Source organism: Phyllobates terribilis, unplaced genomic scaffold, assembly GCF_046119375.1.
Source record: "Phyllobates terribilis strain yellow unplaced genomic scaffold, ASM4611937v1 Scaffold_2__4_contigs__length_985480577, whole genome shotgun sequence".
Lineage (NCBI taxonomy): Eukaryota > Metazoa > Chordata > Amphibia > Anura > Dendrobatidae > Phyllobates > Phyllobates terribilis.
In genome coordinates this window covers 483558859-483578291 of record NW_027362762.1, presented here as the reverse complement: position 1 = coordinate 483578291, position 19433 = coordinate 483558859, and the positions used below count along the sequence as shown (strand labels likewise).

The window sequence follows — 19433 nt, the reverse complement described above, 5'->3', positions numbered from 1 at the left end:
TTATTTAATAATGTCCCCCATCTAAGGCTCCCATATATCCGCCCCCCCCTCCATCCTGGCCCTGTATGTATCACCCCCCATCATGGGACCCCCATGTATCATCCTCCCCCCCCCCCCCCCATCATGGGCCCCTATGTGTCATATCCCCCCCTCCATCATGGGCCCCTCCTGTCATCCCCCCTCCATCATAAGCCCCTGCGTGTCATGCCCCATCCTCCTTCATGGGCTCCTATGTGTCATTTACCCCCCTCATAATGGGCTCCTATGTGTCATTCCTCCCCCTCCATCATGGGCCCCTGTGTGTCATATCCCCCCCTCCATCATAAGCCCCTACGTGTCATCCCCCCCCCCCTCATTCATGGGCCCCTATGTGTCATATCTCCCTCCATCATGGGCCCCTATGTGTCATTCCCCCCCTCCATCATGGGCCCCTGTGTGTCATATCACCCTCCCTCCATCACGGGCCCCTGTGTGTCATATCCCCCCCTCCATCATGGGCCCCTGTGTGTCATATCCCCCCTCCATCATAGGCCCCTGTGTGTCATATCATATCCCCCCCTCCATCATTGGCCCCCGTGTGCCATATCTTCCCCTCCATCATGGGCCCCCGTGTGCCATATTCCACCCTCCATCATGGGCCCCCGTGTGCCATATTCCACCCTCCATCATGGGCCCCTGTGTGTCATATCCCCCCCTCCATCATGGGCCCCTGTGTGTCATATCCCCCCCTCCATCATAAGCCCCTACGTGTCACCCCCCCCCCTCATTCATGGGCCCCTATGTGTCATATCTCCCTCCATCATGGGCCCCTATGTGTCATTCCCCCCCTCCATCATGGGCCCCTGTGTGTCATATCACCCCCCCTCCATCACGGGCCCCTGTGTGTCATATCCCCCCCTCCATCATGGGCCCCTGTGTGTCATATCCCCCCTCCATCATAGGCCCCTGTGTGTCATATCATATCCGCCCCTCCATCATTGGCCCCTGTGTGCCATATCTCCCCCTCCATCATGGGCCCCCGTGTGCCATATTCCACCCTCCATCATGGGCCCCCGTGTGCCATATTCCACCCTTCATCATGGGCCCCTGTGTGCCATATCTCCCCCTCCATCATGGGCCCCCGTGTGCCATATTCCACCCTCCATCATGGGCCCCTGTGTGTCATATCCCCCCCTCCATCATGGGCCCCCGTGTGCCATATTCCACCCTCCATCATGGGCCCCTATGTGTCATATCCCCCCCCCTCCATCATGGGCCCCTGTGTGTCATATCACCCCCCTCCATCATGGGCCCCTGTGTGTCATATCCCGCCCCCTCCATCATGGGCCTCTATGTGCCACTCGCCCCCCTATTCATATAGGAAAAAAAAAACTTCTTACCTTCCTTCGCTCCCCCGGCAACGTCCTCTGCAGCTTCATAACGGTGTGGACGCGTGGTCTGCAACAGGGCCGCCGATCCATCAGAGGCCGCGCTCTGTCAGCAGCCCGCCTTCTGGAGGGCATCTCCGCATCGCTGCTATGTGCTGCACACTGACGTCAGCGCCTTTGAACGTCACTGCTATTCGCCGTCTGTGCGCAGCGCATAGCTGAGAGCAGATGTTCCCGGCGGCGGGCGGGTCCCACTATATCCATCACAGGGGCCCACCGAGGACCCCGGGCCCAGGGGGATCTCCCGGTGTCCCGGTGGGCCAGTCTGACGCTGCAAGTGACTCTGTCACAATATATATATTTATATATACAGTCATGGCCAAAAATGTTGGCATCCTTGAAATTGTCCCAGAAAATGAAGTATTTTACACATGTTTTGTTATGCACATATTTAGTTCCTTTGTGTGTATTGGAACAACAGAGAAAAAAAGGCAAATTGGACATAATTTCACACAAAACCCAAAAATGGCCTGGACAAAATTGTTGGCACCCTCAACTTAATATTTGGTTGCACACCCTTTGGAATAAATAACTGCAATCAATCACTTCCTATAATCATCAACAAGCTTCTTACAGTGCTCAACTGGAATTTTGGACCACTCTTCTTTTGCAAACTGCTCCAAGTCTCTCATATTTGAAGGGTGCCTTCTCCCAACAGCAATTTTAAGATCTCTCCACAGATGTTCAATGGGATTTAGATCTGGACTCATTGCTCGCCACTTCAGAACTCTCCAGTGCTTTGTTTCCACCCATTTCTGGGTGCTTCTTGAAGTATGTTTGGGGTCATTGTCCTGCAGGAAGACTCAAGACCTAGGATGCAAACCCAGCTTTCTGATACTGGGCACTACATTGCGACACAAAATCCATTGGTAATCTTCAGATTTCATGATGCCTTGCACACAGTCAAGGCTTCCAGTGCCAGAGGCAGCAAAACAACCCCAAAACATCTTTGAACCTCCACCATATTTGACTGTAGGTACTGTGTTCTTTTCTTTGTAGGCCTCATTCCATATTCGGTAGATAGTAGAATGATGTGCTCTACCAGAAAGCTCTATCTTAGTCTCATTGTCCACAAGATGCTTTCCCTTAAGGATTTCGGCTTACTCATGTACATTTTGGCAAACTGCAGTTTACCTTTTTTATGTCTCTGTGTCAGCAGTGGGATCCTCCTTGATCTCCTGTCATAGCGTTTCATTTCATTCAAATGTCAATGGATAGTTCGTGCTGACACTGATACACCCTGTCTGAAGGACAGCTTGAATTTCTTTGGAACTTCATTGGGGCTGCTTATCCAACATCTAGACTATCCTGCGTATCAATCTTTCATAAATTTTTCTCTGCCGTCCACTTCCAGGGAGATTAGCTGCAGTGCCATGGGTTGTAAACTTCTTGATTATGTTGGACAAAGGAACATCAGTATCTCTGTAGATGCACTTGTAAACTTGAGATTGTTGATATTTTTCAACAATTTTGGTTCTCTAGTCCTCAGTTCTCTTCTCCTCTTTCTGGTCTCCATGCAAAGTGTGTGTTACGCTCGCGCCCGGACTGACTGGCGTGAGCGTGATTAGTGATCCCACTGTACCATGAACCGAGGAGTGCCTGGAGGGGCATAACTAAGTATCAACCCGATCCGACCAAGGTCGCACGGCGGCTCAGTCGACTCCGTGAACCAGGGAGGAACCGAGCAGAGGGACCAGGTGCTACTCCAGGTCAGACCCCGGTCACAGCTGTTGACCCACACCGGGGAATGCAGGAACAGGCAGGTTAGACTGGCATGTAGACAGGTGGGTACTGGCAAGCACGGCTGGTATGCAGACAGGTGGATACTGGCAGGCACAGCTGGTATGCAGACAGGTGGGCACTGGCAGGCACGGCTGGCGTGCAGACAGGTGGGCACAGGCAGGCACGGCTGACATGCAGAGAGGCGGGTACTGGCAGGTAGGAACGCAGGCAGGATAGGGACCAGTACAGACTGGGATACAGGAACAGAGCCGCAGGTGCGGTAGACAAGCAGAGCGGAGCAAAACCGCAGATGCGGTGAACAAGCAAAGCAGAGGAAAACTCGCAGATGCGGTGAACAAGCAAAGCAGAGCAAAACCGCAGATGCGGTGAACAAGCAAAGCAGAGCAAAACCCGCAGATGCGGTGAACAAGCAAAGCAGAGCAAAACCGCAGATGCGGTGAACAAGCAAAGCAGAGCAAAACCGCAGATGCGGTGAACAAGCAAAGCAGAGCAAAACCCCCAGATGCGGTGAACAAGCAAAGCAGAGCAAAACCCCCAGATGCGGTGAACAAGCAAAGCAGAGCAAAACCGCAGATGCGGTGAACAAGCAAAGCAGAGCCAAACCCGCAGATGCGGCAGACAAGCAAAGCAGAGCAAAAGCCACAGATGCGGTAGACAAGCAAAGCATAGCAAAACCCGCAGATGCGGTAGACAAGCAAAGCAGAGCAAAACCCGCAGATGCGGTAGACGAGCAGAGCAAAACCCCTCTGATGCGGTGAACAAGCAGAGCAGAGCAAAACCGCAGGTGCGGTGAGCAAGCAGAGCAAAGCAAAACCCGCAGATGCGGTAGACAGGACAGGGCTCTGTTCACATGGAACAGACTGAGAACACAAGAAGATAGCTGGAACACAGGAGTTAGATACAGAGGCAGGGAAACAGAACGAGCAGAACCAGATACACACAAGGTACTTGCAATGAAGTAGCGAGTGGACACAAAACTCACAAACAGAAGTACAGAGACAACGAGTTGGAGTTAGGTGCAGGTTCAGATACTGCAGGAAAAAGGGAAGATACAGACATAGAGACAAACAAGTAACGGACTAGGACACTGTTCAGACAGGGCCTGAACCAGGAACAAGATACAGGAACGAGCCTGGGAACTCAGCCCCCAGGGTGGCAGAAAATGACTAAAAGTCACAGGTACAGGTAGCGGCCCTGGGTACTCAGCCCCCAGGGTGGCAGAACAGACTAGATGCAGGGCAGGACCTGGCAACTCAGTTGCAAAGACAAACTGAGTGAAGTTGTTGCTCAGGCTCCTCCTACTGGGTGGAGGGGGTTTAAGTATCCAGTGACTCACAGCAATAGACTGGGGACGCATTAGGACTGTGCACACAGTAGCTATAAGAAACAAGCAGAAAGCCGCGCCGACACCCTAAGCAATCAGACAAGAGACATGGACACAGCAGGAACTGAAACAAAGAGTGCCGCATGGACTGACAGGTAAGATAGCGGTCTTGCATGGTGGGAGGTGGTGCACCATGCAAGCACGCCGCCAGGAATGTTACAGTACCCCGATCTTTACGCCCCCTCTTCCTCCAGCAAGCAAGGCCGATCCTTCTCCTCAAGAAGATTTCCTCTTCTGTCCAATAGAGGGAACAAAGCTGGTCTCATCATCTTGGTAACTAGGATGTTTCCTTCCATTGGGCCATCCTCAGCAACAGATGAAGTGGGCGAGGTAACAGGAACAGGACACAGGAAAGTCTCTCTCCACTTATTAATAGCGGGTAGCACCCCAAAGGATTCACGGGACAACTGGAAATCCTCCACCGGGTTGGAGGGGTGCAGAGACTCGGGGGAAACCACCGCCTTGACGTGCACTTTGCCAAGCTTACTGGATGAAGTGGACGAAGTACCAGGTACAGAGTGCAGAAAAGTCTCTTTCCATTTGTTATCGGGAAGTACCCCAAAGGATTCACGGGACAACTGGAGGTCCTCCAACAGGTTGGAGGGATACAGAGACTCTGGGTTAACCACCGCTTTGACGTACACTTTGCCAAGCTTATTGAATGAAGTGGGTGAAGTACCAGGTACAGGGTGCAGAAAAGTCTCTCTCCATTTGTTATCAGATAGCACCCCGAAGGATTCAGGAGGCAACTGGAGGTCCTCCGCCTGGTTGGAGGGGTGCAGAGACTTGGAGGTAGCCACCGCCTTGATGGACTTATTGCCAGATTTGTTAGAGATGGAGGATCCTTGATTAGGGACCAACTTCAGTCTGGTTTCTGAGATGACACGTCTGCGAGGTGGGGCGGTGCCTAAAGCCAGATCATTGGTACAATCATCGAGACTGTGTGGGGACAATGCCGCCGCTTCCCTTCCTTCAGAGACTTCAGCGCACAGCGAGTCAGCGACTAGCAGATCTGGTGAAGAAGAAGAAGAAACTGCTGACTGTCCTGAAGATATGGGGACTGGACTCCTCTTGCACCTCAGCAGTCCCCCGGGAAACACCATGCAGGATCTCCAGACCTGAGCGGGCACTAAATCTCTCGGCTCTGGACGACCTGTGGGTAAACCAGACAGCACCTGGAATGTGAACTTCTTCATGTGTAATGCTCCAATCTAGAGCTTAATTTGTACAGACATATTTTGACTGTTTCTGAGTAGGGCTCGTCCTTCTGCTGACAATGCCCAAACCGGCTTCTGGAGTTGTCGGACAGGAATCAGACACCGACTCTTCAAGGCTTTAAGCCCGAAACTTCCGATTAATCCGAGGCCTTCACTTGCCACGGAGACAGTCATGGTCATCTGTGGAGAGGAAACACTAACTCTAAGGGCAGCCTCTTCTACAGGCCTAATGTCTTGGGATTCTCCAACCTTCGCTGGACATAGACCGTCAGGGGGTCCCAAACAACCGCAGCGGGACCGCAATCCGATTTTGTGACTGAGTTCTGGCTTCTGCTTTGCCTGACGAACATAGTCATCCTTCAGGATTCTGTACGGAAAGCTGCCTCTACAGGCTGGGGAACAGGAGGTCTTTGAGAGGACAGAACCTGGCCTGACGGTTTACCTCTACGCCTTGCACGTCTGGACTGCCTCTTAAGGTTGGGAAGGAAAGTATTCTGTGGAGCATTGTCATCCTGTGTGGATTCTGTGTGGGCTGCAGTCTCTTCAGGCTGGAGAACTGGTAGGCTACCTACACACATTACCCATCGGGGCTGCTCCAGGATACTGGGAAGGGAAGCTTTAGCAGAAGTCTCAGGGTTAGGGTCATCGAAGATCATTAGAAAGGCCACCAGGAAGGCCTGCAGGTTAGAGACGATAGGATCCCATGCTTCCCATAGGGGGGTGATTCATTTCAAGGCATCACCCGCTAGTTAGGAAATCATGAATGCTACTTTAACCCGATCGGTAGGAAAATAGTAAGCATAGAATTTGAAATGCAGCATGCATTGCTCCACAAATGCATGGCTTCATTTTGGATCCCCATAGTACCGTGGTGGATCCGCAGGAACGAGTGCTGATAGATCCATTTGGGCTGGTGCGTAAATCGCCTGGGCCACAGCTTGAGAAAAAAAATTTTCTGGGTGCACATATTCGCCAGACAAGGATTCAAAATGTCTCTGAGAGCGAAGGGCCGTGGGGCTCAACGGGAACCATGGCCTGAGAAAACTGTTATGCTCGCGCCCGGACTGACTGGCGTGAGCGTGATTAGTGATCCCACTGTACCATGAACCGAGGAGTGCCTGGAGGGGCATAACTAAGTATCAACCCGATCCGACCAAGGTCACACGGCGGCTCAGTCGACTCCGTGAACCAGGGAGGAACCGAGCAGAGGGACCAGGTGCTACTCCAGGTCAGACCCCGGTCACAGCTGTTGACCCACACCGGGGAATGCAGGAACAGGCAGGTTAGACTGGCATGTAGACAGGTGGGTACTGGCAAGCACGGCTGGTATGCAGACTGGTAGATACTGACAGGCACAGCTGGTATGCAGATAGGTGGGCACGGCTGGCGTGCAGACAGGTGGGCACAGGCAGGCACGGCTGACATGCAGAGAGGCGGGTACTGGCAGGTAGGAACGCAGGCAGGATAGGGACCAGTACAGACTGGGATGCTGGAACGGAGCCGCAGGTGAGGTAGACAAGCAGAGCAGAGCAAAACCTGAAGATGCGGTAGACAAGCAGAGCAGAGCAAAACCCGCAGATGCGGTGAACAAGCAGAGCAGAGCAAAACCGCAGGTGCGGTGAGCAAGCAGAGCAAAGCAAAACCCGCAGATGCGGTAGACGGGACAGGGCTCTGTTCACATGGAACAGACTGAGAACACAAGAAGATAGCTGAAACACAGGAGTTAGATACAGAGGCAGGGAAACAGAACGAGCAGAACCAGATACACACAAGGTACTTGCAATGAAGTAGCGAGTGGACACAAAACTCACAAACAGAAGTACAGAGACAACGAGTTGGAGTTAGGTGCAGGTTCAGATACTGCAGGAAAAAGGGAAGATACAGACATAGAGACAAACAAGTAACGGACTAGGACACTGTTCAGACAGGGCCTGAACCAGGAACAAGATACAGGAACGAGCCTGGGAACTCAGCCCCCAGGGTGGCAGAAAATGACTAAAAGTCACAGGTACAGGTAGCGGCCCTGGGTACTCAGCCCCCAGGGTGGCAGAACAGACTAGATACAGGGCAGGACCTGGCAACTCAGTTGCAAAGACAAACTGAGTGAAGTTGTTGCTCAGGCTCCTCCTACTGGGTGGAGGGGGTTTAAGTATCCAGTGACTCACAGCAATAGACTGGGGACACATTAGGACTGTGCACACAGTAGCTATAAGAAACAAGCAGAAAGCCGCTCCGATGCCCTAAGCAATCAGACAACAGACATGGACACAGCAGGAACTGAAACAAAGAGTGCAGCATGTACTGACAGGTAAGATTGCGGTCTTGCATGGTGGGAGATGGTGCAACATGCAAGCACGCCGCCAGGAATGTTACATTGTGGCACATACAGACACACAATACAAAGATTGAGTCAACTCCCCTTTTTATATGGTTTCAGGTGTGATTTTCATATTGCGCACACCTGTTACTTGCCACAGTTGAGTTTGAACGAGCATCACATACTTGAAACAAAATTATTTACTCACAATTTTCGAAAGGTGCCAACAATTTTTTTGTTTTGTGTAAAATTATGTCCAATTTGCCTTTATTTTCTCTGTTTTTTTGTGTTGTTCCAATAAACACAAAGGAAATTAACATGTATATAACAAAACCTGTGTAATTGAAATAATTTTCTGGGAGAAATAATGTATTTTCTGGAACATTCTCAAAGGTGTCAACACTTTCAACCATTACAAATACAAAGAAATAGTCGGCACTCCGTAGTCCTCGTTAATAATAGTGGTGCACTTGGAGAGATTACAAGTAAAATGAAGAAATCCCGGCACTCACGTGTATTCGATCAGTTCATTTATTCCACATGTAGGAAAACTACAAGAAGACGTTTCAGCCCCTCACAGGCTTTTTTCAATTGTGGATAACAAAAAAACTTTCACACATATATAAAGGAATTCAAAGGAAATGACATCATAAAAATTTTTTAACAAAAAAATACAAAAGAATATACAGAAACCACAACAGAATATAACACAAAATACAACATGTACAAAATAATGAAATATCATAAAAAACAAATAATATCTCCATATTAATACAAAAACAAAAATCAAAATATCCCATTTTAAATAATCCAATCCACCCAATCAAAATGTATGAGTGAACAATCCACAAATTACTATAAATGGTATAATTTCATAGATATTTTATTACATCACTAATTATAGTTTATATAAAAAAACTATCTTTCCATTTTTCCATATTTTTTTATTTTTATTAATTTTATAATTTTTATTATTAATTTTATAATGCTCACTCTATATAATTAGTAGCCCCAACATATTGACTCCAATCGTTAAAATACTACCAATATTTAAATCATGTCATATATAATGTAATATCCCAACTGCAACATCGCAAAATGCAATTACTACATGGCAAATTCCTTATATAAACATCATATCTAACTGAAGAATTTTTTATTTTTTATTATTATTATTATTATTATTCATCTTGTAATGCTCTCTGGATTGAAAAGAGACTATTCTCTAGTGTATATACTAAATAACGAAATCTTTCTATATAGAATCAAATCACAATTGTGACATCACAAATCATTCCAATAGTCATCCAACTACTAGTCTAATTATAAGAATAGATAAATTCCAGGTGGTACAGAGTCTCAAAAACATATAGTTTCATGTCTCAAATAATATACTACAATACTGCAAAATATAACCATGTCTACAGATCACCTCTTCATAATATCAATAATCAAATAATATCATGCATAATCAAATCATGATAGTTCCATGGAGAATTTTTTGTAGATATATACCCCTAGTTGTAAAGGTTTTTATTTTCTATTTATTTATTAACCCTATGATGTTATCTAAATTCAATATATGAAAAGACTGATCTTGTAAAATGTCACCAATAACAAATCCTATGATAGAAATAAATTAACTCAAGATAATACAAAATAATAAATAATGAAAAGTCTCTGAAACACATAGTTTCATACCCCAAATAAAATGTAACACTACTGTGGAATATAGCCATATCCGCAGGTTGTTTTTTCATTGACCTCATCCAATATTGTAATATCCAGAAAAAATGTTCATTGATTTTGAATAGTTTAAAAAGGAGGAAAAAAGAGTAGAGATTTTAGAACATTTGACTTACATTATAGTCCCTATTCAGACCATTAGGAAATAAACTATTAAGTGTAAAAATCCAATACGCCTCTCTCTTCAAAAGAAGTTTTTTGAGGCTTCCCCCTCTTCTAGGTGTACAAACTTCCTCAATTACTTGGTATTTTAATTGTGCCACAGAATGTTTTTTTTCTTTGAAATGTAATGGCAACAGGAGTGTGACATCGCAGCATCTAATAGTAGATTTATGCTTATTAATACGTACACCGACAGCCTGTGTAGTCTCACCTATATAAATAGAACCACAGGGGCACTTAAATAAATAAACGACATTGGTAGATTTACAAGTAAAAAAAACCTTTTATATTAAATCTCTTCCCAGTGTGGGGATGGCAGAAATATTCCCCTCTAATAACATTATTACATTGTGCACATCCCAAACAGGGATGCGCGCCTCTGTTTTTTGTGCAAAGGAATGTCTGTCTAGGGATCAATAAATCACTGCCTACATCAGCACGTACTAATTTATCCCTAATATTGGGAACCTTTTTGTTACAAATTCTGGGAAGTGTTTGAAACTCATTCACATTTGGAAAAGCTTCCTTCAAAATATGACAATGTTTTTTAATGATTTTATCAACTTGAGCATTAATCGGGTGATATTGTCTAACAAAAGATATCCGGTACATATTGTCATCACTTTTAACCCTGTCCAATTCTACATCTCTCTCTGCCTGATCAAGAACATGTTTGGGGTAACCACGGTGTTGAAAATTATTCCTCATTTCTTTCATGCGTTGTTCACAAATTATAGGATCTGTAACAATCCTTTTTACTCTTAAAAGTTGTGATTTAGGAATTGCTTGTTTCATAGAATACGGATGGGCACTTTTAAAATGTAAAAAACTGTTTCTATCTGTGTTTTTTTTAAATAGATCAATGTCTACACGTCCAGTACCAGTTTTAATAATCATTGTATCTAGAAAATTCATGCGTTGACCATCGCATGACAAAGTAAAGTTTAATTCTAGCCATATACCATTTAAATAGTTCTGGAACTCTATGAATTCCTAAATCACAACTTTTAAGAGTAAAAAGGATTGTTACAGATCCTATAATTTGTGAACAACGCATGAAAGAAATGAGGAATAATTTTCAACACCGTGGTTACCCCAAACATGTTCTTGATCAGGCAGAGAGAGATGTGGAATTGGACAGGGTTAAAAGTGATGACAATATGTCCCAGATATCTTTCGTTAGACAATATCACCCGATTAATGCTAAAGTTGATAAAATCATTAAAAAACATTGGCATATTTTGAAGGAAGCTTTTCCAAATGTGAATGAGTTTCAAACACCTCCCAGAATTTGTAACAAAAAGGTTCCCAATATTAGGGATAAATTAGTACGTGCTGATGTAGGCAGTGATTTATTGATCCCTAGACAGACATTCCTTAGCACAAAAAACAGACGCACGCATCCCTATTTGGGATGTGCACAATGTAATAATGTTATTAGAGGGGAATATTTCTGCCATCCCCATACTGGGAAGAGATTTAATATAAAAGGTTTTTTTACTTGTAAATCTACCAATGTCGTTTATTTATTTAAGTGCCCTTGTGGTTCTATTTATATAGGTGAGACTACAAAGGCTGTCGGTGTACGTATTAATAAGCATAAATCTACAATTAGATGCTGCGATGTCACACTCCCGTTGCCATTACATTTCAAAGAAAAAAACATTCTGTGGCACAATTAAAATACCAAGTAATTGAGGAAGTTTGTACACCTAGAAGAGGGGGAAGCCTCAAAAAACTTCTTTTGAAGAGAGAGGCGTATTGGATTTTTACACTTAATAGTTTATTTCCTAATGGTCTGAATAGGGACTATAATGTAAGTCAAATGTTCTAAAATCTCTACTCTTTTTTTCCTCCTTTTTAGACTATTCAAAATCAATGAACATTTTTTCTGGATATTACAATATTGGATGAGGTCAATGAAAAAACAACCTGCGGATATGGCTATATTCCACAGTAGTGTTACATTTTATTTGGGGTATGAAATTATGTGTTTTAGAGACTTTTCATTATTTATTATTTTGTATTATCTTGAGTTAATTTATTTCTATCATAGGATTTGTTATTGGTGACATTTTACAAGATCAGTCTTTTCATATATTGAATTTAGATAACATCATAGGGTTAATAAATAAATAGAAAATAAAAACCTTTACAACTAGGGGTATATATCTACAAAAAATTCTCCATGGAACTATCATGATTTGATTATGCATGATATTATTTGATTATTGATATTATGAAGAGGTGATCTGTAGACATGGTTATATTTTGCAGTATTGTAGTATATTATTTGAGACATGAAACTATATGTTTTTGAGACTCTGTACCACCTGGAATTTATCTATTCTTATAATTAGACTAGTAGTTGGATGACTATTGGAATGATTTGTGATGTCACAATTGTGATTTGATTCTATATAGAAAGATTTTGTTATTTAGTATATACACTAGAGAATAGTCTCTTTTCAATCCAGAGAGCATTACAAGATGAATAATAATAATAATAATAAAAAATAAAAAATTCTTCAGTTAGATATGATGTTTATATAAGGAATTTTCCATGTAGTAATTGCATTTTGCGATGTTGCAGTTGGGATATTACATTATATATGACATGATTTAAATATTGGTAGTATTTTAACGATTGGAGTCAATATGTTGGGGCTACTAATTATATAGAGTGAGCATTATAAAATTAATAAAAATAAAAATAAAAAAATATGGAAAAATGGAAAGATAGTTTTTTTATATAAACTATAATTAGTGATGTAATAAAATATCTATGAAATTATACCATTTATAGTAATTTGTGGATTGTTCACTCATACATTTTGATTGGGTGGATTGGATTATTTAAAATGGGATATCTTGATTTTTGTTTTTGTATTAGTATGGAGATATTATTTGTTTTTTTATGATATTTCATTATTTTGTACGTTGTATTTTGTGTTATATTCTGTTGTGGTTTCTGTATATTCTTTTGTATTTTTTTGTTAAAAATTTTTTATGATGTCATTTCCTTTGAATTCCTTTATATATGTGTGAAAGTTTTTTTGTTATCCACAATTGAAAAAAGCCTGTGAGGGGCTGAAACGTCTTGTTGTAGTTTTCCTACATGTGGAATAAATGAACTGATCGAATACACGTGAGTGCTGGGATTTCTTCATTTTAACACTTTCAACCATGACTGTATATGTTCACATTTCAAGTATTGCAATCTCAGCAAACTAGCTACTGACAATATAAATTAGTTAGTTAAAAGATGATTTTCTGGGTCTACTCCTGGTGCATTTGCTAACCATTGTAAATCAAACAAAGGCTAAACTTCTGTCCCCATTACTGTCTCTGGCTCCAAGGCATATGAGAGCTTTGAGAGGCTTCTATTATACAACAGAGGGCAAATTCAAAAATATTACATTTATTCTTTTCAGGCCTATATAGTGTTCATTGAATGTTTGAAACAAGCATTACAAAAATTTCTGTCTACAAGATGCCATATTTAGAGCCATAAAAAGAGTAAAAAGAAAGAATTTCACTGTAGAAAGTCCAAGTAGGTTTTTCATGTTTATTAGTGTATAATATACCAGACATACAGCATTTCACAAATGTTCTCCCTGAAAATAATGTCTTTGTTTTATTATCTTTGCTGGTGCTTATTGGTTTGAAATGCCCTTTACAAATAATTTTGCCATAATGCTTTGCTTTTACTAATTTTCTTAACACTAGTGAGTACAACTGGAAGACAGCAACTTTTGGGATAAAAATATACAGAAAAAAATCTAAGTAAAATTGTAACAGGCACACTACACTTATTGCATCCAATACTTTCAAGTAGAGATGAGCGAACCCAAACTTAAAAGTTCGGGGTTCGTACTGGACAGTTAGTCTGGGAGGAGAGGTGAAGGAAGACAGAGAGAGAATTTTTCAGCTCAAAAGTTCGGGTCGTCATTGTTTTCAATGGGGTTCAGGTTCAAGTTCGGGTAAAGTTCTGGTACCCGAACTGAACTTTAGAATAAAGTTTGGGTAAGGTAAGAGAACCGAACTTCCACTGGTCCGCTCATCCCTTCTCGTAAGCAACCCTTACCTTATCTGTAAAATGACTATAGTCTGCTTTGAAAATAGTCAGAAAATATGCATATATTTCTGTTATTGGTTATGTAACACCCAGTTCCACTGTAGTCAATTAAAAAGGGCAACGAATGTGAAATCATTGCTTATATATGATAAACAAGAAGAACTTGAGACAAGCTGTGTGAGAATGGAACAGAATAAAGATAAGTTAAACATAGGGTAATTGTTTTCCAATTGGAGGCCTATCCCAGGCATAGACCCTCAATGTGTGAGTCCTGGGGTCTGACTCTCAATAAGCAGATTAAGGTGCCCCCATCAGTGTTTATTATTGCACATCGATGCGTCTATACATACGGCTGTTCCTGGTACTGTGGCTTATACCATTGCCGATAAATGGAGCTGACCTGCAGTATTAGACAGCAAATTTCAAAGAGGATAACATTGTCCAACGAGTCAGACCCCCATCAATAACATATCGATGGCTTATGTCATCAATGGGCAATCAATGTATATTTCTAGAAAAAAAAGTTTTAAGACTAAATTCGCAACTATATTTTTGGTCTCAATACCTCTAAATTGAACAAATGAATCACTTTCCAAAAGGCCTTATTTAAAAAAAATGTTAAAATGCTTTGCTTCTACGTCTCCTATGCAGATAATGGGTCTAAATGGTAACAGACACAAACATATTGTATATACAGTATGTTTTTCTATTTGCCTACTTAATGCTAAAGGCCCATTTAGACGGACCCTCATTCCCAACTATAACATGTCTGAACAGGCTGCAAATACCCAATGAACGAGCAAAACACCCTTACATCAAGTGCGATTATTTTTAAGGAAGCTTAAAAATCATTGATATTGGCAGCACATCATCGTGTGTATTTTACAGAACAGAATAAATGCATTGTTGATCTTTCGGTGAGCAAAGTATTGTAGTCAGGCTGTCTAAAAAGGCCATTAAACGACCGCAAATCAGTTTGCAAGTATCCAATTGTCAGTCGTTTAATTGTCGCAATTGTGTATCCTCCTAAGATACGTTATGTAGGTTAAAAGGGTATTCCCATCTCCAATATCCTATCCCAATATGTAGTAAGTGTAATAATAAAAGTAATATTAGCAAATACCTCCAATTAGAAACGTAGTATAGTTTTTCTGATTCTCTATGTCTCTTTCCTCATGTGCATTGCAGGATCTGAGGTATCCATAGTTACGACCACTAGCAACTAGCTAACTAACTGTCACTATATCAGTGGTCGTAACCATGGATACCTAAGGTCCTGCAATGCCTGCACATGAGGAAAGAGACATAGCGAATCAGAAAAACGGTTCTACATTTCTAATTGGAGGTATGTGCTAATATTATTATTATTACACCTACTAGATATTGGGATAGGATCTTGGAAATGGGAATACTCCCTTAACAAGTAAAGAACATGAAGGAGAGAGTATGATTAAAAGATCAGACTATTCAGGGTTTGTTACCAATGAAACAAATGGGTCTATAGGATACAACAGTAGGAATTGTTTAGTAATGACTTACTACAGGGTTGCTAAGTTTTTATTTTAGATGTGGCCTTTAAAATTGGAAAACAAAACTAATTTCAATATGCTTATCATAACTATTTTACTCTATCCACACCATTTGTCCCTAATACTTCTTGTTTAGAAATTGTAAGCAACTACATTAGTTCACATGATGGCGAAGGCCAATCTAGGCCAATCCATGCTGACCATCAATATGCATCGGTAATTGGGTGTCGAAGTCACTCAATTGTGACATTATATGGACATTACATTGCATGTAATTGGTGGCAAAGAAGGACTGGAAACTGGCTTAGGCACATTAATCATAAAAGGACAATAGTCCTGTAATTTCTCACTTCTAAAGGTGGTTTTACATGGGCAGATTTATCTCCATAACAGTATAACACGTTGATCAGCGATTGTTTAAGGCCTTTTCATATGGGCTGATGCAAGCTGTATGAAGACAGAAGGATCTTTAATAAGATTGTTCAGTTCCCATACAGGTTCCATACTGTTGGCAGCAGATCCCGTTTACTCAGGAAGATGTGCTTCTGACAACAATGATAATAGGGCTGACGTCCAGCCAACGACTGAATGGTAGCATGTTTAGGACTGTGGCCGCAATCCAGGACTGTTTTATTGAATACTTTGGTGGCATAAAGTTGGCCTAGTCCTGGATGATAGTTGTTAGTGAGCCATATAGAATTAAGGACTTTAAGAAGCCTATAACTTTATGGAGAGAAAATAGAGAAAGACTACAAGGCAACCAAACTGACTTGACTTTGTGTAGCATGCAGTATAGAACCATGGGCAGCCCATTCTACCATGGTGCTGTTTGCAAAGCCCAAGCTTTTCTGTCATGTGTGTCTGCAGAACTAGCATGAAGGGAACACTGTAGTCACTACTGAAATAGTTGTTCAAGTTTTCAAAAGTTGTCCACTTTATCTTTATTTTAACAAATGTATTTTAGACATGATTCTGTGGGAGTTACTAATATATAAGTATGACGGGTTCTTCTGCAGATATTGGTGCAGTTTTCCTCACAGATTGCACAGTGCTTCTGTGATCAAAATGGTTAATTATGGAGGAGTATGTGACCAGAATAGTCCATCAAACCTCCTCTAATTAAAAAACAGCTTTCTTATGTGCAATGTTTTTCAATGGGATCAGGTTGATGGACAGGTCTGGTAACTCACTCCTCCATCCATAGCCATTTTCAGACAGAAGAACTGTGCAGTGTGTGAGAGTAAGGCTGTGCTGACAAGTGAGGAGGAGAACCTGTTGTTCCTATATAATAGTAAGTGCCACAGAATCATGTCCTCAACACATCTGTTAAAATAGTTAAAATACAGAAAAAGTCGACAACCCCTTTAAAGCTATGAATTCTTCTTTAACTACTATTTTGTTAGAAAATCGAGTTTGATGGTGACCAAAGTATTTCCTCCATGTTAGTTCAGAAGGTATAGGGACACCTAGGTCACTCAGTTAGTGCAAGAATTAAGAATTAGACAACTCAATTCAAACTCAGTAACTAGAGGCTTAAACCAAACCATTGAAAATACTTCTGATAGAAAAAAGTAAAGGAAGACGTTCATATGCAACTGTAGATTTAAAACTTTAGACTATGGTATGTGTCACCATTATTTCTCTCAGTGTAAAGTGTAGGTTAAGTGACTGCTAAATTTGCAGATCAGTGGGAACACGTCTGCTGCTGGCATTACTTGCCAGTGACATCCTTCGATCTGGAGAGAAAGTTATAGGGCCATCACACTCTTTATACTGCTGGTGCTCTGGACTTTGTTCTCCGATAGTATCTGGCGTGCTCGGCCGGCTGCTTTGCTTCAGGTCAGACCATGGTCTACCAGAAATAAAGCTGTAACGTCCTCTGGTACTGCATATTGAGTCCTGTGTGAATGAACTCCTCTCACCCGCTCTAGAACAGTGCCATGGAGCACTGATTCTTCTACTTTTCCGGATTGCATTGCTGGTTGAAGAATACATAAAATTTGCATTGGAGCAATCCTCATTATCTTCAGAAGGTATCTCCGTCATTGTTCCCATTGGTATACTTGATGCACTTTCAGCACTTGGATGAGTGCATCTTATGAAACCACTTTTTCGCTGTGGGTGTTTTTTTGCTGGCTTGTTGTCAGAAGCAAGCGGTTTACTTATCTTTTCATTATTGTTAGAGCTACTGTTGTTAAGATGGCTTTCTGCTGTATTTGTAGAGTTTAGCTCATTAGCTGATTTGGTTTCCTTCTCATCAAGAATACAAGTATTACTATTAGACGTGTGTAAATCTACAATGGGTTGAAATCCACAAGGAGGATTTAATATTGGATACACAGTTGGGTCACTTTGTTTTTCCATCATCAATGTGTAGTTGCTGGGAGCTGAAGGAAGGGTCTTTTGTGGGCTAGCAGATGTACCAACACATGTATGAGTAGCTGTGGAGTGTTTCTTAGATTTATTTATGTAAAATTCATCAAATTCGTCTTTTAGTTTATATCTTACTAAATATCCTTTCCTGATTTTTTTCACCCCAAGGTGTCCTATTTCCAAAATGTTGAGAAATAAAGAAACGCCTGCTATGCTCTGCATAAACAGCATGAATACTGTCTTCTCAGTTGGTCTTGGGACAAAGCAGTCAACCACATTGGGACAAGGGTCTCTTTGGCATTTGTAGAGAGGATTTAATTTAACTCCATAAAGTAAATGCTGACCAACCATAAAACCAACCTCCACAGCAGATCTGGTTAATATATGTATGATATACGTGAAGAGGAGGGAACCACGGAGTGGAGCCTTATTGAGTTTTCTTTGGTCAAGTTGTCTTAGTTCACGCTCCAATCTCTTGCGATCCTCCGTCAACTCATAGTCTATACCCTCAAGTTCACTTTTCAACTGAGCTTTCTTTTTATGTCTTTCCTTCTCAAGAACTCTTAGTCTATAAATGGCATGGCCCATATATACCAATGATGGTGAAGACACAAATAAAACTTGAAGAACCCAATATCTAATCAAAGATATAGGAAATGCTTGGTCATAACAAACAGTTCTACATCCAGGCTGGTCTGTGTTGCATACGAACTGTGATTGTTCATCATTCCAAACTTCTTCAGCTGCTACACCCAAAACCAGCATACGGAATATAAAAAGAATGGTAAGCCATATTTTTCCAACTATTGTCGAGTGAATATGAACTTCCTCCAGGATGACCCCAAGGAAATTCCAGTCTCCCATCTTTAGTCCACCATCTCAACACTGTTGGACAATGAAAACAATTCTAGATTATAAATGGGTATAAAAACATGAACTAAAATAGTACAGTGATACTGTCCTCATGTTAGATGTGTGTTTATCTCTGTACTTTTTTTGTTATTTTTGTATGTTTTACTCATTTTAATATGTTTATCTAATCTGACTTATAGATTGGCTTTATATGAATATATATGTATTTTCTTCAATCAGTTCTAACTAGAGGTAGACCAGTAGATCCAATAGTCCTAATTCAGTAATTGCCAATTGCACAATTAATGTAGAATTTGTAATTGTATATTGATACGTACAAATTTCAGCCCGGCGATGCATCTTAACGAGCACCTATTGACTATATAACAAGTTGTACAGCATTCTTTTACCAGCCTGTTTACACGAGCTAACGAACAATGATGGGGACAGAACCGTCGCTAATACAATAGTTCTGTCCACATGCAGTATTATGTTCTCATCAGCACATCTCCTCTTTCTAGAAGGTGATATTCTGCTGAGAATAATTATTTTTTTGCTGGCATAAACAATATGATCACCCAACGAATGAACTTTTCACTAGTTTG

At 41.8% G+C, this 19433-nt stretch overlaps 1 protein-coding gene across 1 annotated transcript; it reads right to left on the bottom strand.

Moving 5' to 3' along the window:
• Positions 1-17274: 17274 nt before the first annotated feature.
• GJA9 (gap junction protein alpha 9) lies at positions 17275-18840 on the bottom strand. The gene has a single exon (XM_073670592.1). The coding sequence runs from the start codon at positions 18838-18840 to the stop codon at positions 17275-17277; it is 1566 nt and encodes a 521-aa protein (XP_073526693.1).
• Between the last annotated feature and the right edge of the window lie 593 nt (positions 18841-19433).

Bases quoted from the DNA above. Each gene is read 5' to 3' on its own strand.
- GJA9 (XM_073670592.1), bottom strand. From the start codon at position 18,840: ATGGGAGACTGGAATTTCCTTGGGGTCATCCTGGAGGAAGTTCATATT.